The sequence below is a fragment of the Miniopterus schreibersii genome (assembly GCF_964146895.1).
Source record: "Miniopterus schreibersii genome assembly, chromosome: 15".
NCBI classification, from domain to species: domain Eukaryota; kingdom Metazoa; phylum Chordata; class Mammalia; order Chiroptera; family Miniopteridae; genus Miniopterus; species Miniopterus schreibersii.
In genome coordinates this window covers 51291665-51317292 of record NC_138115.1, presented here as the reverse complement: position 1 = coordinate 51317292, position 25628 = coordinate 51291665, and the positions used below count along the sequence as shown (strand labels likewise).

General features: G+C 44.5%; 1 protein-coding gene across 1 annotated transcript in view; it reads right to left on the bottom strand.

Moving 5' to 3' along the window:
• Nucleotides 1-25628, bottom strand: part of DOCK3 (dedicator of cytokinesis 3) — a gene marked incomplete at its 5' end in the record, with an annotated part of 138424 nt that overhangs the window by 35269 nt on the left and 77527 nt on the right. The window contains 14 exons of the mRNA XM_081159497.1: nt 1654-1739; nt 3128-3276; nt 5717-5775; nt 6036-6136; nt 6648-6723; nt 8829-8923; nt 10103-10201; nt 12130-12276; nt 14604-14731; nt 17162-17354; nt 19279-19449; nt 19634-19715; nt 22330-22430; nt 23465-23548. Of these exons, the coding sequence (XP_081015623.1) occupies nt 1654-1739; nt 3128-3276; nt 5717-5775; nt 6036-6136; nt 6648-6723; nt 8829-8923; nt 10103-10201; nt 12130-12276; nt 14604-14731; nt 17162-17354; nt 19279-19449; nt 19634-19715; nt 22330-22430; nt 23465-23548 (1571 nt within the window). The remainder of the gene's footprint in view (nt 1-1653; nt 1740-3127; nt 3277-5716; nt 5776-6035; nt 6137-6647; nt 6724-8828; nt 8924-10102; nt 10202-12129; nt 12277-14603; nt 14732-17161; nt 17355-19278; nt 19450-19633; nt 19716-22329; nt 22431-23464; nt 23549-25628) is intronic.

Genomic DNA, 25628 nt, shown 5'->3' with positions numbered 1-25628 from the left:
GGAGCCGAGACTTCTGGGGAAGTGAGGGTTTTCCATGTGACTAGAAGAGAAGGCAGGACCATTGGCTCTGGCCTCTGACCCACGTGGATAAAGCCAGTGTGTCAGCATTTCCCAAATGTGTTCTACAGAGCTCTGCTGTCCTGGCGACAGGGAGAGGTATTCTGTGAGCAAACATGCATGGGAAGTGCTGATCACAACATCCTCCTTTTGGAGATTTTCACACTTTTCTGCACATTAAAAGGCTTTCAGAAGTCTACAATTACAGGGGCCTGTTTAATTTTGTTCAGTTGAGTCTTTTCTTAACTGATCAGTCCATGATCCACTTATTATTTTTTCCAGCATCCCTACAATCTTCCCCAAAACACACACTGGGAAATGCTGCTCCATGTTATCAGTGGCTTTCAGTTCTCAGACACAATTTTAGACGGGTTTATGAAACACTACTTGGTCAGGTAATTAGTAATTACAAGTTACTTTTGTGCTTCTTCCTTTGTAGTAAAGTCATGTTAGTGGCTTAGGAAGAGATTTCTCTGCCTTACTTCCACAATTAGAAACAGCTTCAGCTAAAAGAGAAATACTAAAAGATGGATTCATATTCACAAATTATAATTATTTAAGTTTCAGATAAATTCACATTTTATTGTGTGACTGATCAAGAAACAAAGTGGGCATGGCAGAACAGAAAGACTTCCCCCCCCTTAAAACCAGAAGCTCTGGGCTCTTCCCCGAGAGCTGCTTCTTACTGGCTGTGCAGCTGGGGGCATGCTGACGCTGCTCTGAGCTCAGTTTTATCACTCCATTCATCAGGATGATACCTGTCCTGCCTGCTGCATAGGTGTGTTGTAAGGATTTAACAGGAAATGTCAACACATCCTATACAGTGTACAGTTCTAAGCAAATGTACAGTATTATTACTGGAAAAGTATGTCACAAGTTTGTCTTCAATATGGCACTGAAACAAAATCTCAAAGTTGGAAATGAGAGGGGAGGAGACTCAAGAGCTATAAATGTCTCAAGATTTTGTTTTTTAGAAAGATAAAATACCCAACATCACCATCTGTCTGGGAGAACCATGGCTCCCCCGAGTCTCTCCCGTTGGATTTAGCCCTGTGGCAAGTCCTGTAAGGTCTCTTGGCCTCCATGAACTCAAGACAGAAGCCATGAATGGTGGAACCCGTGATGTCATTCAGTACAACCACCTTGTTCACAAACAGGGAGAGAAGGTATGACTTGTTCAAGTCACAAGGCCCAGGTTAGTGCTTTTCAAGACGACTGCACAATCTTACGAAGCAGGATTTAACCCCCCTTCCAGCATGGAGCCCTCACTGAGTCCCCAAGTGCTGCTTGCCCAACTGGATACAGCGCATGCTATGAGACATCTAACGATCTTTTCCCAACAGCAAATGTGGAGCTCAGGGTGATCACTTGGCTTTGCCTCCTCAGTCAACCACGGCAACCTCTGAGAGAGCTTGCTGTCACAATGCCACTTTTTTTTATTGACAGAAGGTGATCACTGCTACCACTAGGAATGACCCAGGGCTCTCCTGATACCCACCCTCTGAAGCCTGCCCAGCATGGGTTGCACCCCTACCCTTCATTAGCCTTCTTCACCCCCTCCCCCAACTTGGGGTGCCTGGGGCTGAAGCAGCTTACAGCAGGCCGAAGAGCTCCCTGTAGCTCTCGTCACCTTTCCCTTCTGACACCATGCTGTCCAGCTTGTCAATCAGCTCAGCCTCCACCTAGAGGGAAGCAGAGACTTTATAAACCAGAGCTGACCCTGCAATAGTAAGGATGGTGGGGAACTGCTTCCTAGTTTGCCCTTGCACTAAATAAATCCCAGGGAAGGAAGAAGCTTATCTACAGCCCCAAGAAACCACCCTGCCTCCCCTAGCCAGGAAGACCTCCCACTCCAGTGGTTTCAAACAGAGTTGGGACTTACAATTCTCAGATACTCTTTCCCCAGTCTAGGGGCAAAAGGCAAGGACTCCCGGGAGAGGAAAGTATTTTGGATCCAAAAGAGGCCTTTGTCAAAGGTTTTTCTTTCTTAAAAAATGTTCATTCAAAAGAATGTGTATGTATAAAAAATATTTGGCTAGAATTTTACCTTCTAGTCAGCCAGTTACAAAGGAAGGAAACTGGGGGGCTGGTCCTTACTCTGCCTGCCATTAGGCTGGGCTGGGGGAGATGTGTTTCCTTTGGAGACTCTCCTTCAGGAGAAAAGGCTCCACTGTTTGCCCCCATAGGACCTAAACCCTTGGGTCCTCACCAGGGCCCCTGCATTTGTTGGATTCCTAAACCGTGAGGCACAATCGTGCATTTATTACTACTGCCCACTGATCTGCAAGGCATTCAGTGTGCTCGGCCATTTTTCTAATAGACTTCATTAGGGTTACTCTGAGGTGAGAAATTAGCTGGACGTGACTTGAGATAAAATCTCTTAAACCCTTTATTAACCTTGAAAATGTGGTGTCGTGGTATTATTTATATAGATATTTCATATAAACAAAAAATGGCATGGCTGCACTTAATGAACTATAACAGAAACATTTTCTCACTCCACATAGGGCCAAAGAGTCCTAAGGCAATAAACTAATAAAAGAATAATTGAATTAGGAAATTCACTGAAGTCACTTATGGTTTCTGAAATCCCATTAACAGAAAACAAGACAGCCTGCTACACGCCAGGACGGGGACACCACATGCTGATGTTCGGCCTGATGCACCAGCTGCGTGAATACACATTTCACAGGAAACAGCAAGTCTGAGACCAGGCCAGCCAACTCTCTCTGTGCAGAGAAAAGGCATGAGCAGACACTTGCCTAGGGTTAAGTCAGGTAGAGCTGGGCCTAGAAGCCAAGGTATCTCACTCCCAGTTCAAAGCTTGTCTGGTCTCAAGCTTTGAGTCAATCAGCTGGCCACAAGCCTCCCAAGGGAAGTAGGGTCTGTTTATAACAAGGGATGTCCCTTCACATGTGTAGGTATAAGTAGATTGTGCTTCCAACAGGGCAAAGGTGGGGAGGGGACCTAGAGCAGCAGAGATGCAACAGTGCAAACATGGGTAGAAGAGTTCTCCAGAGATCCCAAAATGGGTCTCTGGGCCGGCAGCATCAGTCACCAGAGATCGTACCTGTTTGAAGTTGCCATTTTTCCTCTGCTCCCAGTCCATCATGTCATGGAAGATGGGAATCATGATATTCCGCACTTCTGGCTGAGGGACCAGTGTCACACCCAGAAAAGGACCAATCATTCCCGGAATAAAGTGGATCTTATGTTCACCTGGCAACAACACACAACAGACACTAGTTTATGCTTGCTCTGCTCCTTCATAGAAGCTTCCCATGTGGTGCCACAGCCATGCTCTGATCTGCACTGGAAGCGCCCAAGAGCAAGCAAGCTCTTCCCTATGGCTCTCTGAGACACTCCTCCTCTTGGCACTTTAGAGTTCATGAATAAAACTGGCCTAGTCCAGTGAAAACATGTTCAATAGGCACAAATGGCCTTCCCAAAGAATTTACTGGGAAGTTCCACTAACTGCCTGAACATTATTCTGGGGTCAAGGAACAGAGTTCACTGCTCTAGAGCGAATAGGATTTCTGAGTAACCTGTGATAGTTTCAGATCTTCGGCTCACAACAGTTATTTAGCAAGAAAAAAATCCATCTAAATACAACACACACTCCCTGGGGTTTCTATCTCTAGCCCAGAGGCATTTCAGTGATGAGGATGTTCAGTTCCTGATCCAGCCACTAAAGGTCTGAAGTCCAGGGGTCTCTTTACTGTGTGTGCCTATGAATGCCTGGAGGCCCTCTCCTGAGTTAGCAGGAGCCTCCTGCACAGATCTGCACTCCTGGCTTAGAGACTCTCTCTGGGTGCACCCGCCCCCAGGTCCTGGTCTTCACACTGCATTTCTGATGGTAGAACTACATCTACTCAGACCACATCGATTGGTTGCCCTCTGTACACTCTCCGACTGAGGCTCAAACCCGCAACCCAGGTATGTTCCCTGACTGGGAATCGAACTGGCAACCCCTTGGTGCATGGGATGACATCCAGCCAACTGAGCCACTCCACTGGGCACCCCTCAAACTTTTTAATGAGGCCTCTGCATGGGAAGTGGTGATGAGGGTTTCCCTGCGATCAGCCTGATCTGGGGCATGTTCCCAGAAGCCAGGCCAGTCCTGAGGACCGTGGGACAGAACTTTTCCTTGCAATGGTGAAACAGAGTGATCCATTTGCCGGAGCCCCGCTTTCAGTCCTTCAGACACTAAGGAGGAGAGGCAAACTGTGGGCCCACAGGATAATTGCTGTTCTAGCAAAGCAAAATCAACACTTGAGGACCAGAAAATACCATTTCCACCAAAAACAATGAGAAAGGATTGGCTTTTTTAGGCAAATTTGACATCTTTTAAAATTTCTTCTATTTAAAAAGCTTATTTAAGGATCAAATGTTAGCCCTGAGGGAGGTTGATTCTACATATCCAATTTTGGTGTTTGGTGCAGCTGCTAGCCCATGGTGTTCCTGGGAATTTCAGAGTCTATACCCAAACTGTGCTCGATGCAGGAAGTAAGAGTACTGAAGCCGGAGGGCCTGCTTGGGGAATGCATCTCCACTCAGGCAGCAGGCCCAGTGCTGGCTGGCAGGAACGCTTTGCTTGCTGCTGCAGTGTTAGAAACTAGGGGGTGGTTAGTGAAGGGCTATAAAGTTTTACCATCATCCCCAAGGCTGATGATCCTCAGAACCATGAGCTTACTTGAAAGCAGACTTTACCAGGAAGAGTAACCGCAGCTTCTCTAGCACTCTGACAGGCTACTGAAAGCCTACAGTACCAAGGGATGGCCCACCTAGGCACCAGGGCAATCCAAGGGTGCTACCCTAAACTCACAATTTCAGATCCCAAGCAGTGGGTATCAAAGAAGCTGAAAAGAGAAGTTATCAAAAGAAAGGAAGCTGAAACCAATCTCATCTAAGGGCTGAAATTCCCTTCCTACATCCAACCTTCATGCAATTGGTATCAGGAATGTGATCTGCATGCCTGAATTCCAGAAACCCAAGAAGTGTTGCAATCTTTTTTTTTTTTTTAAAATATATCTTTATTGATTTTAGAGAGAGGAAAGGAGAGGGAGAAAGAGAAAGAGAGAAACATCAATGATGAGAGAGTCATCGATCAGCTGCCTCCTGCACGCCCTCGCTGGGGATCGAGCCCACAACCCGGGCATGTGCCCTGACCAGGAATCAAACCCCGATCACCAGGATCACAGGTCGACGCTCAACCACTGAGCCACACTGGCCGGGCTCAATCTTTATTAAAATGCATAGCTGCCCTTGCTCATGGGCTGAGTGTCTCCAAGATCTATGCTTTTGAGCCTGCAATATCCAAACTAAGACATGAATAGCAGAGAGGATCTTACAGGCATGAGTTCTCAAACTGGAAAAAAACTACTGGAGCCCTCATCTTTTTTTTTCCTTTTGAATTTTAGTTCTCAAAAAAGAGATTGTGAATATGTATTACTGGGGATTTATTTCTCAGCCTAACTCTCCTGCCAATGGCTTGGTGCACACATGCTACACCATCCATATGAGGTGCTATGTTAAAGGCATGTGAAGATTTCTTGGGTCTAAATTAACATTCATAAAACCTGGGCAAAGTTATTAGTCTTGTCACTTTTTACTCAGCTATGCAGTATGTGGAAGGGACAAATAAGGAGGAAAGACCTACCTAAATTCTGCCACATGCTGAACAGTTCATAAGCCATCATCACACGCATGTCCCCATACCTGGGAACAATAACACAGGAGCCAGTTATTAGTGGGAACAGGTTCAGAAGACAAGGCTACAGACCCAATGGGGGTTTGTAGCACTATTTATAATGTTTCCCAAAATACTAAGTCATCTGGCTCTCAACTGCACTTTCTCACTTGGCTTCTTGGGAAGCCACCTCAGTGAGAACCTTGTGGACTTCGGAAGGAGCCTTCCCTGGAAACACAGCCCCATCTGGGCATGTGGCAACGAGGTGAATAAGAGACATATGTCTTACTTATCTAGAACCTTCTTCCTCTTGGCTGAAGTGATGATTTCTAGCTGGAGGCTTGGCTGATTTATGAACAGAACTGCCAGGCTAAAATAAGAATTCCACACCTAGAGACAGAGCAAGAGAAAACGCATGACAGCCCAAGTCCTTAACCTTGCAAGGAGAGATTCTAAATATATGCATGTAGCACAGAATTCATTTTACAACTTTAAGATCTTGATTTTTTTCCTTTTAAATATCTTTGCAAACAGGACTTTTTCTTTTTTTCTTGACTCTTCTGAAGCCAACAGTGTTAATTCTGGAATAGCAAGCATACTCATGGATGCCTGGCTCCCAACACCTCCCAACGTGGAGCTTGTTCTAGGTGACAGTCTAGTCACTATCAAACTTGGAAGCTGTTTGATACTATGAACATGTTAATAATAATAATAAAAATCGGGGAGCTTGCTCCAACCCCCAAGCTGACACCTAGATGAGTCCTTTTCAAACTCCTGACCTGCAAAATTGTAAGCAAAATAAAATGGCTGTTTTAGGTAAAACAAAAACAAAAGCAGTGAGCTTGGATTTTGGCTTTCTAGAGTTATTACAAAGGTAGTGATAGATATCAGGAGCGCCTACCTTAAAGTCAAAGTCCGTCTCTGTGAAATTCTTGTGCAGTGCAGAAGACAAGTACTGGACAGTAGTGACTATAATACTGCAGTAAGGGAACAAGGCGTCGGCAGAGTTAAAAGACAACAATGGCATCTGATAGCTTAGCATCAACTGTCTACACCCTGTGTGAGAACTTCTTTAGTACAATGTGCTCCCATGTAAGATGTGACTATAAAGGAAAAAGATAGACGGTACAAATCCCACAGAAAACCAGCCTTGGAGAAATGCTTCATTGCTGGCAGAACAGCACAGAACATCAGTGGGTTCTGGGCCTGGCTCTACCATTATCTGGCCTTGGTAATACCAAGGCCCAGTTTCCCTGCCTAAAAAAGGGGGCAGATGGGGTTTGACGGTTCTTTAAAGTTTCTTCCAGTTCAAAGAGTGATTCTAGTATTTTGGGGACTTTGGGTAATGAACATATATATATTTTCCTCCCCTTTTTTAAAAAATTTTATTTTTGTTTAAAATATTACAAATGTCCTTTTTTCTCCCCAATGACCCGTTCCACCCCATCCCTTCCCCCTCCCCAGTCCCTTTCCCCACCATTGTCCGTGTCCTTGGGTTGTGCATATATGCTGAACATATATTATTACCACCAGAGAACTTAGAGTATAATTTTATTTTTTCACATGATCATAGGGGTTTATAATTATTAAATATCTACTTTGTCATATGCTATTATTTTTATCTATAAGTCATTTGATTCCAGCTTCTGGTTCAGAACATCACTCTCAATGAGAGGCTGGCTTGCTGGAATCCAGGGCATAGGTTGAGGTAGAAAGGAAGAGAAGTGGAACAGGCAGGTAAGAGTTTGATTACAGAGGGCCTTGGCTGCCTGGCAAAGGACCTGATATCTAACAGTGACCACCAGGGCTTTGATGCAGGAGAGGGCCAAGGCAAAAACAGTGCATTAGAGAGACAACTCCACCAGCAGAAGGGGCGACAAATTTGAAAGGTAAAAGCCTTAAAAGAAGAGGCTGCTCTTGCAGGATGGGTTGGGGAAACTGAGGTGCTGAGTAGAGCTGAGAGACAGAAACAAGAGGGAGTCAAACGGAAAATCCACTATTTGAGGAAATACCTGTATAATTTTGTCTATAACCATTCTTCTGTTCTGTTCTATATAAAATGTTTGCAGTTTTGAAAAAAGAAAAACAGGGCACTACAACAGGTACAAGGTGGAAAGACCATGCTGATACCCCGTTAACATAGCTAGCATAAATAATTTCACTGCGTACTGCGCAATGACAACATAAAGGGCAGATCACTGGGAGGAGGCAGCAGACTAGAGAGCAGTGGCCCAGTGGCCTTCTGATGGAGGGAGACCAGATGAGGCAGCACCTCACCTCCTACGTCACTTGTCTGGTTTGTCAATTAGAAGCACAGGCTAGAAATAGAAACAGGGCAGGAAGTCTGGGGTCAGTCTTAACGTGAATTCTGTGGCCAGAGTCAGAAGCGGTCAGAGCCTCACAGCCAGGTCTCAGGTGGGTAATTAGCATTAACTGTGGGAGGTGAACAGTGTCTGGCAGACAACACAAACCAAATCAAGAGGAAGGCTTGGGACATTGCATGAAACTACAGAGCCACAGAAGCCATGGGCCAGGAAACACGCCTTCCTCAAGAAGAAACCCTCCTCTGGTGTCACATTTCGCATCCTCAGCATCTCCTTGTGTATCCTTACCATGACATCATTTGCCAGGCACCTAGTCTCTATTTTTTTAAAAACTCTGATTCTTTCTTTTTTAAAAAAAAAAAAAAATCTTTATTGATTTCAGAGAGAGGAAGGGAGAGGGGGAGAGAGAAACATCAATGATGAGAGCCATTGACTGGCCGCCTCCTGCATGCCCTCGACCGGGGATCAAGCTGCAACCCCGGCATGTGCCTGACTGGGAATTGAACTGGGATCTACTGGATCCTAGGTTGATGCTCAACCGCCGAGCCACGCCTGGCCGGGCTCTTCATTTTGAACTTATGGAAAATGGTCAAGTCCTACTGACTGTGCCTGACATTTTTTTCATATTTACTCTCTCTTCTCTGTCCCTATGGCCTTGGTCTTGACTTCTTTCTTGCTCTCTCTCTTGCACATACATGCACTCTCCTTAGTCTGAGAACAACTCTGTGGATGTTAGTGCAGGGCCCTTCCACACTCACTTGCTTGTGAGAAGTCTCATCACCATCCAGTCCCGAGGAAAGACGCTCATCTTTATCAGATTCCGGAACACACAGAAAATCTTCAGCAGGAATTCCTGAAATGAGAGGAAAACCTGATGTGAGACACCCCCACTACCACTGCAGCCGTTTCCTCAGCAGGGCCTCCTGACCTCTAGATCACGAGAATGGGTTAGACCAGTGAGTTCAATTCTGCTTCCCTTTGTGCATTGCTTTTCTCATAGAAAGTGAGTTCTAGGTACTCTCACAGGTCAGATTATGGGAGCAGATCCAAACTGGGTAGAACAGAGGCAGCCCAGTGCCTAGGGAAGTCTAGAATGCACATGAACTGGTATCCAACCAAGTGAGTCCATGGGTCTTATTCTTTGGCTCACGGTCCCTGAGCATCTGACTTTAAGAATCTGCTTTCTTGGATGTTAGGAAGACATAGACAGGAGAAGCACTTTAGGAATGGCGGAGTAAGAGCCTCTAAAAATGTGCTCCTCCAAGGAAGCATTCTGAAATAGTGGCAAGGACTGGTTAATCAAGGCCTGCAATAATCCAAGAAGCATTATTCAAGAAAAATGGTTGCATCTCAGTAGGAACAGTTGAGTTTCATTGTGTTCTAACTTTCCCATTCCCATACCCTCTCTCCCAACCTCCATGGTAGCCTTGAAAACCAGCAGCCTAGCAGTCACTGCAGGGGACAAAATGGTTTGGAGTTCCTGAAAAGGTGCCATTCCCAGACAACTGTTACTTTTTTGTCTACTTGGTAGTCACCTAGGAAAGCCTCACGCAGGGGACTTATTTGACCTGACTCAAGAGCTCACTCAGTGAGGAAAGTCTTATCACTAGAGTATTTGCTGGGGAAAAAAAAATCAGTCATAATAATTTAACATCCCAGCTACATGAAGCATCCATATCAGTTGGGACAAACAAGATAATGCCAACAGCACTTAAAAGAAAAATCTGGGGTCCTGGTTCACTGCCAATGAGTGTGGCCCAGAGTAGCTTCCCATAAAGGCACATGGTCATAAGGTTGCCATCAGTCAGGGAAAATCTGCCAGTATTACTGGGGTCTGGCTGTATGAGAACATTGCTGGCTTTCAGCTTCTGGAAGCCGTAAAGTCAGCTGTAAAGTGGGGCTGGTGAATCTTACACCCCTGGCAGTCCTAATCTGGTCACTTGTACTTGTCCCCTGGCAGGGGAAAAGCCCCTGGGCAGCCTTAGCCACATGCTTCCTTTGCTGAGTGAAAGGTAACTGCTTTGCTGCCTACCTTGAGTTCATCTTTGCTCTGGAAGTTGTCCAGGAGGTGCTGGTAATGGGTGTCACACATCTGGCGGAGCAGTGAGAGAAGGCAGGACACATACTCACCCTGGGGAAACCCAAAACACACTTAGCACAGACAATTACAAGGGATATGTTTCCCCAATCCACACAGGGCAAGGACAGAAGGAAGGGTCTGAGATGGCCCCAATGATCATGAAAGGGAAGGTGATAACTCTGGCCCTGAAAATGAGTCTTCTTTTCCGCTAAGTGAGGCCTGGAGGGTTTGGGAGTTTTAGTAAGATTTCTGCAGCATGGGGCTAGTTGAAAAACCTTAACCTATAATAAAGAAATACTGCAGTGAGATGGATACTCGTTTTTTTCCTAGGAGAGTTTGGCAACATATTCCTTGGTCACTACATGAGGCCAGGGCACCACAGTGAAGTCTAGAAGGGCCACTTGGATCCAGGTGCTCAGCCTTCTTTGGACAGAATTTGGACTCTGCCCATCCTGCTGGGTCCTTCTACAAGGATCTTATTGGGGACCTCCCAGAGCTTACATGTGGTCAGTGGACCAAGCAATTGGCAAGCTATAGGCTTTAAGACTAGTGAGAATATAAAGATAAAAAAATTAGTCTTTAAACTTTCTTCAAATTCCAACTGAGGCAGGTGGAAGAAAATCCTGCTTTAAGGATTTCTTCCAAAGACTTCCACCATCTCATGGCAATTTTTGGGACTGGGCAGCTGGGCACGGCCTCCTCTTGGAAGAATTCCTCCTCAGAAAAAAATGGAGCAAAATGGCTTCATTTGGACAATTTTCAAATGTTTTAAACTCATGGGAATCTGACAACAGTTTTTTAGTCTCTTAAATCCTTTCTAAACCCACAAAATTATTATACATATATGTATGTAAAATATATACATGTATGAGAACCTCGGTTTTATCTGAAAAATGGGCATAATAAGCCAAAATTCACAGATTTGTTGTAAGGATCAGAATAATGCACATAAAGCATTTAAGTAAAAGATCCAGTATATAAAGAAGTGCTCAATAAACTAGTTATTGTCATCTTCATTAAATCCATATAAAATGAAACGCTTGGTAAGTATTGCTAATAAATGAGTTAATATATTTGTAAAGGGTGTAAAGCAGGGTCTGGCCCACAGTAAACACTGTATTGCTGTCAGAAGAATGGGCTACCAGGACATGCCAGGTGCTTATGTGTTTACCCACAGTGAGAGTGCCCTCCACGGACCTCCTCAGGGAGCATTCTCCCCAAGCCCAGTGCTCCAGAACACGTGCCTGCTCTCTGCTCTCCCTGCTCGCCTGGCATGAGGAGCTTGGCTGTCCAAGGTTTTCTTCAAAGGGATCATGGTCATCTCCCACCTGCTGACTGGAAGATTCCATGCAACATTTATCATGTTCCAACAGCAGGGCTAAGACGCCCACTCTGAGTATAGGAGAGGGTTACTCTGGGGGCTGCCTCTCTGCCCTCCCACGAGGCTTCCCCTCTTTCTCTTCTAATTAGATCATAGGAGATCACTGTCCAGCAGTAATGCCATTACAATTTTACCTCATTGCTTTTTTCCTTAGGCTAGACACTGAGATACAAACACTACAGATGGAAGCAACTAACCTGCAGATTCAAGCAAATTCTGAGAAAATTATTCTCCTGTGCACAGCATTTGGGAGAGCCTGTTCCTAGAAGGAGCAGTCTATTTTTTGCCTTCAACCTCTTACTACATCTCTACTTCATTCCACACTATAGAAAATGACTTGGCACAAAGGCAAAGACAGTGTGCAGGAAATAGGACAAGACACATTCCTGAATCTGCCCTGACGTAGACTTCTGGGAGTATGAACCTAGAGGTTACAAAGTGGAGATGGGAGTGAGACTGGAGAAGGGAAGATGACAGCATGCTGACAACCATGCAGGGGGAGGGTGAGATGCAGGCGGAGTGTGGCGAGATGGGAGTTGGTGTGGAGGAGCCCCAGGTTAGAAAAGAAAGCAAGGAAACCTGAATGTTAGTTACTAACAGTGATCTCGGCTGTGCACTGCGGGCACCGCTGCCCTCTTACCGCCTCCTGAGCGTGCGATTTGCTCATGATGGTGAGCAGAGTCTGCAAGAGCACGTCCAGGAGGCTCTCCACCATCATCTCTACCTCCTCCATGACATCTGCCTCCTGGAGCGAGCAGCGAGAGAGCACACCGTTAGTGCCAGGCCCAGCTGGCATGCAGCTGGCAGTACTTACTAAGTCAGCCACCTCAGCACTGGCTGTTGGACTGGATTCTCACCAATCAGCCTCACTAGCATGCAGTGTGGGGGAACCCAGGGCAATGGCTCTGAGAGGAGGTGGAACACTTGCCACCGAAGCCCCAGTGTGGTGGCTGAGGCCTTACCGAGCACCACCTGACACCCACAGTTCTGAACTGCAGGCAGATACATTAATTTCAAATACAGGACAGAAGAGAAGGTCCTGAGTTGAAGGTTTTCTTTGACTTCCCTATAAATGTTAGGAGAAGCACAACACTGCTGACCAACACTGAGAAAATGGGAAAGTATTCACACCACAGGGTGTGGGGCAGCACCTTCACCACTGCTAATGTGCACAGGAGTGTCTTAGTCTTTCTGAGGACTGTTTCTTCTCAGGGTTTTCTCTCTGGGTGATCTCAACCTCTGCCAGTCTGTCTGCTGCTAGGTTCCACTTCTAGCTCCTCAGCCTTCTTGCTCCTGGTCACTGGTCCACCTGAAGGGCTCTGGTCTCAGTGCATCTCTGAGCAGCCTCACAGAAACACAAAGCATGCCTGTTCACTTAGGGCTGCTTCCCAGCCATGAGGCTCTGAGCTTGCAAAGAGTCTGTGCTATCCTTTTACAGCCCTCTCACATTCCATCTCAAATCCTGTGGCTTGGTTTTAATTATCTCAGAGATTCCCATGGCCCCTTCTCCAGCCTCTTTATGTTATTACTGGTCGAAATGTCCACCTGTCGACCCACCCATCAATCCATCATTCATTAAGCATTTATCATGTGCCGGGCAGTTTGAGACCTGAGTGTACAGAGGTGAACAAGGAAGCTACTACCTCTGCTCTCACGGAGCTTCAGTTTCATCCATCCCCTACCTGTCTACTCGATACAATGACACCCTGCCCCATCCACATGAGGAATTTGAGTAGCTCTTGAGCCCGAAGCTGTTTCTCATCTGCTGACCTGATTTTAACACTCTTACCTGTGGAGCCTGTTTGAGAAGTTGTAAGCAACTAATTGCATCCAACTCTCTAGACTCACAAATACAACCAAGCCATCTCCTTCAGGCTCTTACCTGTTCCCATTCCTCCTCTTCCCTTCTTTTATCTTTCAATCTGTGTCCTTTTTTTAGCGATAAGCCTACCACCCCATCAAGTCTGACCTTGGGTTACTAGTAGACCTTATGCACCTCGTGTTGCCTCTTAGGCCTGGTGGGAAGAAGAGCTGCCAGAACTTGCCTGGAGCCAAGAGCAAACAACAGGGCCACTACAACTCTCACAGTGGCTCTGCCAAGCTGGGCATCATCACCAGATGGTACTTTAAGTCTGGACACCAGAGTGCCCTACTGGGTCCCTGTATCCTGCTCAAACCAAGCATAGTCTCTTTTTGGCACCTCTTTGGGTCCACGTGGCTGGTCTGCCCTTGTATGGTCTTATCACCTGGATACTGGCCTTCATTTTCAAGGCACTTGAAATTTTAATCCCCAGGAACCTTATTTCAGCTTAATAAGATGGTGTAATAAAAAACTCATTCTTGTTCTTAATTTCTTTATATTTCCCAAATTTTCTATAGAAATGGGCATTTCTCCTATTATCATAAATACATAAAATACGTCATTAAAATAAATTATTCATGCCTGACACGTGTCTTCTCTTCCTTCCCTCCCACCACAGATTTCTTTTTAAAAGAAAATAAAAAGAAAGAAAATAGGCAAAAGCATTATTAGTTGAAACCTCACCCCTAAAGCATAATTCTACCATCCAATGAGGCTCAGAGCTCCTGTGGGCAACATTTATCTCTCAAACACCCTGACCTCATCTGGCATAGGACAGGAATGCCATATGGGTGGAATCAAGATGCCAGGAAGCTGACAGAAAAGTCTGAATGAGTAAGCTGCCTCTCAGCCTGCCTGCCCCCGTTTGTGCCCGAGCACCCTCAGAACACTCCCAGAAACACAGCATTAACACCTTTGATAGAAACAGAGCATGGCACAGGACTGGGCTGTCTGGTACTACAGACAGCTACGTTTCTGGGTGGATTTAGGGTGGATGTATGGTAGAGAAACTTTTAAAAATAGCAAGACTGTGTTGTGTCGAGTAGCCCGCTGGGCACGCACAGGCCTCGGTTCACTCAGGCACCTTCTTGTCACTGATGAAAGCTTCTCTGACTGAGAAGTGTACAAAGCGATCTTTGTTGGTCTGCCTCTGGCTAGAGTGACACCAGTCTAGAGCGGAGCAGAGAGGGGAGTGGGTGTGGGGCCACTACCAGAGAGCTGGTCTTGACGATGGAGAAGATGCTGCCGAGAATCCCTGAGCAGATGAGCAGCTCTTTCTGCTGCCTCAGGTGAAGGTGAATGTGATGGAGAACCACAGGAAGCAGGATGCGGCGGGATTCTGGGAGAGAAGACACAAAGGTGAAGGAGCCCTTTAGAGGAGACCGAACCACCTCAGGAAGCCAGTGGCACTGTGGGCTTAGCTGGTCTCAAAGTAGGCGGGGCTGGGGCTAAAGCCAAGCTGGAGGCCACCCCCTTCCCTTTGGCAGGCCTGGAAGCCCACTTCTGGCCTTTACAACACACCCAACAGCATTACCCTTCCACCTCTTTCCTTCTCTCAGGTCAAGACTTAGTATCTATGGTATTGTGGGCAAGATGAATGTTAAGACACCGCTTCCAATCGAAATCTCTTTAACGACTAGACTCCAAATTAAAGGCTTAGCTTACAGTGGAAATTCCATTTAAATGACGCTCCAGCTCTATAAGCTGCACTGACTGATCGTGCACAGTTGATATGGATTACAAGTTGTCCCTCTTCAAGGCACCCTGGCCAGGTGGCCTGGCACTTCCATTCCCTCAACCCCCTGCCCCAGCATTTTCCCTTCAGGCTTGTGGGATGTTAGGTGTGACCACAGCAATGAACAGAAGGACTTCTGTCATTAACCTTTGATAATTAGCTAACCCTTAATGCCAATCCTACTTTTCTTTTCTCCTTAATGTTACCCAAATAGCACTGTCATTGGAGGTGACTCTATTTAGCACCCTGAATTCAGGAAGGCTACTAACTCACTCCAAGACCTTAGGCAAGTCACTTCTTCCTGGGGGCTTGATGTTTCTCATCTGCAGAATGAAGTGCTAATGGCCCCTCTGCATTCACTTATAGGTGTGATGACAATACAAGTGTGACCATTTCTGGTCCCTGGCCAGCACGGTTCAGTCAGATTATCAGTAATACAAACGAGCCATAGAGTTTTGGATTTATTGTTCATATTTCACTACAGTTAAGCGTTCCAGATGAAATTCAGAAAGAAAATCTTTGTCAGCCAAAGACAAACTGCATGACACACAATTTTAGGACTGCCTTGTCAAATACTTATTAGAATATATTCCAATACAATGGATTGACAGTTATTCTATGTCAGAAAAAGATGCTTGGCCCAAAGAGAAGTTCATAATGTTTTGTAGGCCAAAATACCAACAAAACAGAACTTGAAACAACCAACAGCTGCCTGCAGACAAAATAGCAGTTTGCTACTGGAATCTGCCGAAGAAATCAAACTAACATGCTCTGAGGATGAGAGTGCCGGCTAAATGACACCACCCGGCAGCAATCCTGCTTCCGGGAAGAGTCTGCAGCTTGGGCACTCAGTGAAAGTGAGACAGGAATGGAAATTAGGTGGTGCCTTGTCATCTCAAAACCCAATTACATAGCTCCACAGCCACATAAAGTTTATGAACAAGTTTTCTACGTGATTATGGGAAGCAGCAAGGACCTGAAAAAGTATTAGAAATAAAGCATGTCAGTGAGAGCAGCCTGCTGCGCCCTTCCCAGATATCCAGAAAGCATCTTCCTAAGCAGTACATAAAGCTTCAGTATGGGCAATGGCCTCAGTGACAGTGAGTCCAAGCTACTGATAAAATCTTCAGTCTAGGAGCTGGTGAAGAGAGAGTGTTTAACATAGTTACTGAAAGAAAAGCTGATTTTCTTGGTGGCAGCTTTGCCATCAGCAATACGCCACACTAGCAAGTTAAATTAAAGAGAACCTTTGCTTAGTATTGCAAACGTGTAGCACTGGGCTGTGAAATTACTGTTCGTAATGCTTCAAAAGTCAAACTTAAAAAAATTTACTACCAAAAATTCTAATTATAAAAATTCTAATAATTGTTTGTCTAGCATTTCAGACTTATTCCTGTGCCTTAGAAGTTTATCCTATAATAGTGACATTCTGCTTAAAGGATCAGGCTTATGTTGATCTTAACATTGGCCACTGAGTACTTGGTACCACTGCAAAATGGTCACATTCAATGTGGTTTCAGGTTTGAACCTGGTTCTTTCTGAATGGCTGCCTGGGCTGCTGATGGTATCTGTTAGGCTGTTCTGACCTGCTTGGGAGTGTGGAGGGTTCCCTGTTCATCTCTTTGTCTAATGCTTAGAGGTTCCTTCAAAGAGAGGAAAAGCAGTCTGACTGGTGAGACAAGGAATCAAGAAAGCACAGCAGGTTCTCAGGGCCCCCTTCAGGACCGCTTTACTCCCTGATCTGTTCTCCTTGGGCTAGCCCTTCTCTCTTGCTCTTCCTCTGTTCTCCCACCCTGCTGGCCCCATTCCTGGCAGCTAGCTAGATTGAAGGGCCTGAAGTTGCTCTGAAGGTCATGTCATGCGTGTCGCTAGGAATAAATTGTGAGTCTGCATTTTCAAACATAGTTTACCCAAAAGTCTGTATTTTAAGGGCCACTGGCTCCTTGCATGATGGTTGATAAAACTGGTCTTTTGATTGCCACTTGGCTAGCACCCTGAAAAGGTGAGTCTAGCTCTCATCCCATCTTGATTTACCTGAGAAAGAGAACAGGCGGCTGTCCACAGTCCTGGCGATGGACTGCAGCTTCACCACATCCATTGACTGTCCAATGTGTACAGTGCTGGGCATGCTCCCCAGAGTCCCTCTCACAAACTCTGCCACCTCCTGCACGGTGAACATTTGCAGCAGCTCATCAAAAATGGTTGGGAAGGAATTGAGGAGTGCAGCCTGTAGAAGCAAGTGAAGCTGTGGTTAGCTCAGAGGCAGGTGTGTGCCTATCTTGCACTCATACAAAGACACAAGGTGGTGAGAGGTTGAGAAGGCGTTGCAGGCCCTGCTGTGGGAGGGCTTCCCCCTGGCTTTCACTCCACCCATCACTGTAGCACTCCGGGGACATGGAGCAGGGAGAACCAAAACGGAAATCAAAACGAGAGAACTGACTGGGCCCAGGCCACTTGAAGCTTTCATAATTTGCCAAGGCATTTGCTGGCAAGAGAAGGGAATATAAAATGAAATCAGCTCAACATGGCTTAATATCCATAGCTGTTTTTGCTTATAAAATGGATTTAAATTTTTGTCTCTGTCTCTATGATCAAGCTCTTTACCTTTCAACTTTGGCCCCAAACTCAAGCCAGGAGCCTCTCAAAGAGAGTACGGCAGAGAGCTGAGCACCTGCAAGCAGCACTAGCTGAACTATGCTCAGATCCCTGCAGCCAGCAACCCAGCTGAGAGCTGGACCATTTTCCCAGGATAGAGACATTTATCTGAAACCATGAAATCTAAAGACTTTATTTCCTTTATATGTGATGCCCGGCAGTCTCAAGTGTAAATCCAAAGGGTGAAAAATGTGTGAACTTAGTGAGACATGAACTCTTAAGGACTTTCAATGCTGTTGGCATTGAGTTCAGTGGCCTAGATGGCCCAGGGAGTGTATGTGCTTGAAGACTTCTCTTCTAGAATCTCAGCTCTGGTAGACCCATGAGGTGGCCTCTTGAGGACAATCTGATAATAATTCTAAAAGCTTTGGGAGGCAGAGTAATATAGGAGACAGACAGTGAATTTTGGCATTAGACAGACATGAGTTCAAATCCCAGCTTTACAAACAGTTATCTGCCACAGAACCTTGGGTGAGTTACTGCCTAATCCTCAGTTTTCTCATCTGTAAAATGGAGATGATGCTATTAGTTATCTCCTGACATTGGTATGAGGAAAAAAATTAGGAGTATAAAGTTTGTTTCCAGTAGAGTGCCTGGCACACAGCAGGCCTTCAATAATAGCTGGCTCTCATTCTTCTCTCTTCTGCATGGAGGTAGTACAAAGGCTTTTCCACTCCTCAGTCCTCTTACACAATTAACCCAAGGCATTCAAAGGGAAACGACGTGTCACCTCGAGACAAGGAGATGAGAGTGCGCTCTTCCTAAGTGGCAGGTGGAGGAGGGGGGCTGTTTTTCTTGACCAGTTCATCAGACAGTAGACACTGGCCTTGGGTGAGTGGGAACTTATGACACCGGGAAGCAGGTCTGTCACACTGCAGGGTATGCCCAGGCCAGCCCCAGCACAGAATTTACATGAGTTCTATCTGAAGACCTGTAACTCTCTGAGATAACAGGGAGGCTATTTTGTAGTAATTAGAACCAGCACAAAAATGTATTACTATAAGCAGCTAGATAAAAAAGACAATAGGGGGGAAAGTAGGCATTTCAAAATCAACAATGAACTAAGTAGCTGGTTTGCTCTCTCAAGTAATGACATTTTCTACATTCATGCACCGGAACAGGACACTGGTACCATACCATTTCCTAGGGATCAGAATCAAAGACATAAAGTCTGACTGAATACTACACTTGGTGAGACTTCTGAAACTCATGAAACATGAGCCTGGCACCAAAGAAGCAGGTCTGATCCCAACTCAGGTCTAAGCTGAGACTAGATCTCAACTATTTTTCCTGATGTGGCAGGAGCATGCCACTGAGTACAGGGCGTTGCCGAGTTCTCAGGAAGCACACCTGCCTTGCTCGGCCAGCTGCCTCAGAGTTAGCTGCCTTTCTCTGCAGACTGAGGGGCGGAGTCCTGGGCCCTCGCTGGCAGGAACAGGTAGGCTGGAGGGGAGAAGGGAGGAGGAAGCATCAAAGCGCCCCTGCGGCTCACAGACCTGAGTGAAGAGGAGTGTTTCTGAGTTTCTGCTGTCCAGACTGAGAACAAACCGGATGGAGTGGAAAAGTTCTTGGATGCTGGACCGGAACTGCTCCTCTTCCATTCCACATGTGGCTCTTGAATACAGGATCCTCGACTGCACGATGAACTTGAAAAGGTACTCCAAGGCCTGGAGGTGTGGTAGCAAACGGCATGAAAAGGTGTTAAAGATGGTCAGGAACCAACAGCAGGGAACGAAGGGCAAAGTAACAGCAAATTCTACACTAAAATCAGGTGATGGACAATGCCAGCTGTGGAGACAAGCATTTTTTGTTTTTGTTTTTAACTTTTCTTGAAGTCAGCCAGTACGTTACCCGCATGGCTTCCTGAATGTGGTCCTGCCGAATCAGTTCTGCTGAGCAATCCATGTACCACTTCAAACAGCGGATGAGCTCCCTGGGAAAGAGAACGGTTCCAGAAACCCCACTTTAATCCACAAGCAATGCAGCCTGAAATGTTTTCAGCCCTGAACCAGCCACACAGGAAATAATATCCTGCTGATGAGCTAGACTGAATCGATAGAGCCACTGCAGCTGTGAAATCTTTGGATCATCTGAGACCAGATGTCCATAAGGAGCTGCCACGTTTTAATTAACAATTACAATCACTCTTTACCACTCTCCCTGACACATTTCTTCTTTGATTACCAGAAAGTTTTCCCAAAGTCTTGGCCTGCATGTGTATGTTTGTTTTGTCTAGAGCTGCTGTGTCTCTACAACACACAACCATGACTAGAGAATAACAGACTCTGAATACAGGTGCAGAGTCCCGTGTCCCTCCTTGCTCAACCTTTATCCTATCTATTTTATTTCCTTGGGAAACTAGTCACCTGAGCAAAATGGGATTAGAGAGTCAGGAGGCCTGACATTTACATGGCATTAGAGCAGAGGTCAAGCATATAGGCCTGGTCAGGCGGCAGGGTTCACATCTGGAGCCTATTGGCTTCTAGCTCTGTATCCCTGGGTAAGTTATTTGATTCCTCCGTCTCATTCTCATCGTTTGAAACATGGAGGAATCAACAGTACATCTCAAAGTTATTGGGAACACTAATGAGGTGACATGTGTAAAACACATAGCACAGTGCCTGCTCCCCAAAGTGACATGGAAGTGTCCGAGTTCCAGTGAATCCTTGGGTTTCTTTATATTTTCTAAAATTGTGCTAATTCCTTCCATAGAAGAAAATGGTGACTTAAAAAAAAATTGCTTTAATGATTTTAAATAACCTGTGAGCGTCTCTCATGTTTACTAGTTATATTATCTCTTTTATCAACCGTCTTTTTATTTCTTTGACATTTATTTGTGTGTGCTCTATTTAGCTATTCACATGTCTCCCACAGAAAAAGATAGACTTATTTTTTGCAGCTTTGACAACTATGTAAGAGACTATGGTTTAAAATGTCAGCTGAGAGCCCACAGTGGCATTTTTTTGCAGGAATAGAAAAAAAAAATCATATAGAATCTCAAGGGACCCCAAACAGACAAAACAATCTTGAAAAAGAAGAACAAATTTAGAAAACACACACTTCCTGATTTTAAAACTCACTACAAAGTTATAGTAACCAAAACAGTGTGGTACTGGCATAAAGATATATACACAAGTACAATAAAATAGCACAGAAATAAACTCTTCGTGGTCAAATTATTTTTAACAAGGGTTCCAAGACCATTCAGTAGGGGAAAGAATAGTCTTTTCAACAAATTATATTAGAAAAACTGGTTATCTACATGCAAAAGGATGACATACTTAGACAAAAACATAAGGGCAAAGCTTAATTATTTTGGATTTAGAAATGGTTTCTTGGATCTAACATCAAAAGCACAGGAACAAAATAAAAAATAAACTGTACTACATCAAGACTGAAAAGTTCTGTGCATCAACAGATACAATCAAGAGAGTGAAAGGCAATGGGAGAAAATATCTTCAAATCATATACCTGATAGGGGTGAATAGCCAGAATATATAAAAAACTCCAACAGCTCAACAACAAAAACCAAACATCCTGATTCAAAAATGGGCAAAGGACTTGAATAGATTTCCTCCAAAGAAGAAATACAAATGGTTAATAAGCACATAAAGAGATGTTCAACATCATGAATCGTTAGAAAATTTCAAATCAAAACCACAGTGAGATATCACCTCACAACCATTAGAAAGGCCACTATAAAAAAATTGCAAAATACAAAAAAAAGAAAAAAGAGAGAAAACCAAACAAACAGAATATAACATGTGTTGACTAGGAGGTGGAGATATTAGAACCCTTATGCACTGTTGGTGGGAATGTAAAATGGTATAGCCACTATGAAAAACAGTATGGTGGTTCTTCAAAATATTAAAAATAGAATTACCATATGATGCAGTAATTCCATTTCTGGGTATACATCCAAAAGAATTGAAAGCAGGATCTTGAAGATATATTTGTACACCTACATTCATAGCAGCATTACTCACAACAGCCAAAAGATGGAAGCAACCTAAGTATTCGTCAATGGATAAACGGATAAACACAATGTGGTATACACACACAATGAACATTACTAAGGCTTTAACAGGAAGGAAACTCTGATACATGCTACAACACAGATGAACACTGAGGACATTATGCTAGGTGAAAAAGCCAGGTACAAAAAGACAAATATTGTAGGATTCAATTTGTATGCGGTACTTTGAATAGGCAATTCAAAGAGACATAAAATATACCAGTGGTTGCTCAGGGTCTAGAGGAGGGGAAATGGGGAGTTAATGTTTAATGGGCACAGTTTCAGTTCTGCAAGATGAAAAGAGTTCTAGTGAAGACAGATGGTTGTACAGCAACGTGAACGTACTTAATGCCACTGAGCTGTACACTTAAAAATGGTTAAGATGGTAAATTTTATGTTATATATATTTTACCAAAATTAAAACAATAAATGAAGTTTAAAAAAAAAGCTCAGCTGAATGACCGGTGACCTTTTCTTTTAGCCTCTTTCTATTGAAACACAAATCCTAACAATGATGCCAAATGGAACTTACTTGTATGCCAGGGCTCCAGCAAAGTGCTTCTGGATATATGTGTCCATTACAGGCCGGAAGTGGAAATACTTGATGTCTCTGAGCAGATTGATGATGAACACCTGGGAGAGATGGAAGGTACTGGGGTTCATTGGAGGCCTCAGACATTGGAGGCCCCAGCACAAAACCAAATTCTTGCTTCTTCAAGGAATGGCAAACTGTCAGTGTTCCGTCCAGCGTTCTCGTGGGCAGTAAATGTACAATTTCCATTGTGTCTGAATTGCTGTCTTGCCTGTTCTGTTCCTACCACTCCTGGACTCCCAATCCAGACTTGGGGCTCCTCTGTCTGTGACAGTGTTACTGAGCCTCTTCATAATAACACTGGGTGTACAATACAAACCAGGGGAAGGCAAAACAATACTTGTGTAAGTGGCATAAATACTATCGCATCTCAAAAAACTTGGAAAAAAGAGGAAAAAACGTTTTGTCTTTGGAGCCAAATTAGCCTATGAAAGGCTGGGCCCTTCAGAAATGGGGCCAGCTGGCTGGCTGGCCAGGGAAGTGAGCAAGAAGAAAAGCCAAAGGGGCGAACTATGCCAGTGCCATTCTTGCCTCTGCTCATCTACCAGGTAGACTTGGAGAATCTGGTTCTCCGAAAATACACCGCCTCCTGTGGGACTGGATCTATTCCGCAAAATGTCATTCTCACTGTCATTCTCACTATGCAACCTCCTGAGCCTCTGGTTCTCAAACAACTTCATAGAGGGAGAAGGTGTGATGCTCAGACCAGCACAAGTGAGTCTCTGCTTTTCCTGATGGTTATATCCAACTTTGTAAGGGAAAAAATGGACCACCTGGTTTCTGGGCCTTTAGTTGGTATAGGTACTATTTCTGGGACCAGGCAACTCTGCAGTAGTGGATGAGACTGAGTATCAGAACTACAAAGTTGAGGCCTGGAACTGACCATGCTGAAGTCTTCAAATTTGATCTAGTAGGGATCTGCCTGGTAGGTTGGCTGGTTTTCTTGGGTGCTACTCCTCAGTCCCTTTTCTACTGAAAACATCCGAACCTTGTGCTGACTCACTCTAATAAATTACTTCCCTCATTCAAAAAGATGTGATAGGAAAGAGGAAGAGCCAGAAAGGATGAGACTTACCAAAGACTGAAACACCAACAGGCCGTATTTCTCTGTATTATCATCCAAAATCACAAAGAGTGTATCTAAGATGTCCTGCAGAAACTGCAAGAGCATAAAAATCAGAGGGCTCAACTCTCAGGACCTTGTACACAGGGCCAAACTGCCATGCGCTAACGAATTTACCTCCAAATAAATAGAGCCAAAGATCTAAGATCTCAAGCCACCACTTAAAAATAATCTAGTACCCATCTCCACCCAGCTAAAGGGTAACTAGGTAGAGTTGGGGTGTTTGCTTATAGCCCAAAGGAACATACAGAGGCTCTTTCCTGTTGGGTAAGTACTGAACTTGTAAGGAAAGAGCAGTTACCTAAAACCTAGCACCACATTCATATAGGATAGCAATTTTAAAACCAAGACAATCTAAGTGATTCCGATGCCAGATTCATTTTGAGAAAAAGAGCTCACTTTCCTGGGACCTCAGAAAGTTCAGTAGCCCCTTGCCCTCTTACTGTGGCCTATTTCTACAGAGGACATCTAGATGAGGAGTGGCAAGCTGGGCCTTACCTACAGAAACTGTTTGATCTAGAAATTAGTCTTCCAGGAGTGGCAAGCTGGGCCTTACCTACAGAAACTATGTTTGATCTAGAAATTAGTCTTCCAGGAGTAGGGAGAATGAGCTGATGAGAGTTGTCAATGAGAGTAAACAATTGGGAAGCACTGTGTGTTTTTTTGTTTTTTAGAGTATGCACATTTTCTTTCTAAGATGCAAACAGCAAAGGAGAGAATAAATACTTTTGGATGCTAGCAGTCTTTAAAAATCAAATCTAACATTCTGTTGGTCAAAACGCAATTTAATAATGCAATGCTTATAATTTATTTCAAAACAATGTAAGATGGGAGGTGTGGATGGGCAGGGTTGGCCATGGGTTGCTGACTGTTGGTGCTGGGTTTGTGGGGGGCTCTTTGTATTATTCTATCTACTTTTGTGTAGGTTTGAAATCTTCCAATAAAAAGTAAAAACATATTTTAAAATGCTAGTATATTCTCTTCACATCTTTTGGCTGGTTTGAGACAAATTATTGATGCTAAAACCCCACCTGTTGATATAATGTTCTCTTGTGAGGAAACACAACTCAGCTTAAAAAGATCACAGACTTTCCTAGTACCTTGTCTGTTCACTAGATGATATTTTTAATCAGAAGGAAAAAATGCTGAGTATGAATTTAAGTTTCAAAAACTAGTATTAGCTTATTTGTTAAGAGAGCTTTCTAAAACTTATGATACTCTGATCAGTTAACGATAACAAAGTTCATACACTACTTCATAAAAGTACACAGAGGTACACACTTTAAACCTGTCCTGATTTGGAGACACCATGTTGTGTATTATGGAGTCCACGGAGCTATGAAAGGAAAGTACCGACAGTGCATTGCTAACTAATTTGATACTTGCAACAACAGAGCCAAGAATGCTCACGATGGACAGGTAGCCTTCTTGAGATTTCGATTCTATCCTACATTCTGTTGCTCTTGCTGATCACCAAAAGCACCTCCATTTTCCTCAGTGGAGTTCAGTCCATTGTGTAGAACCTACCTGCAGGGCTTTCACCAGCGGGAAGTGTCTGGGAGTTTCCTGACACTACCCAGTGTGAAGAAGCCTACAGACAGCTGGGGACTAGCAGTGTTGCTGTCAGCCTGCTCGGCCATCAGATGGGAATTGTCACAAAGGTACTTGGAGGAAGCAGCGGAGGCAGAGAGTAAGGAAGCTTCCCTAGCACGGACTGTAAGGGAGGGACTGGAAATAATTAGCAGCTGCAGGTTGATGGAGTGGATTTAGAGTTCTTCTAGATAACCAAGAGAGTAGAGCAGGGAAGACTGAGGGTTACAAAGTAAGGAGAATGAGGAAGACCCTCAGAGGGGAAAGGAGGCCTGAAGGAATGCAGGCAGCACACAGCGCGGGCACCGTTTCTGAGGGTGCTGTACCACTACCCTTTAAGTACCCTTTAATTACCATTTTGCACTCTAGGGAAAAAACAAGTCAAAAAGTAGGGTTTAAATATAGTTTCTAACAGGTAACAAACCTGATGTGGTAATTACTTTTAAAGAAGAAGCTAGCTTTAAAAAAAGAAGACGACTTTATTCCTATTCATCTAACCATATATTTTGAGAAACGGTCTGGGAGG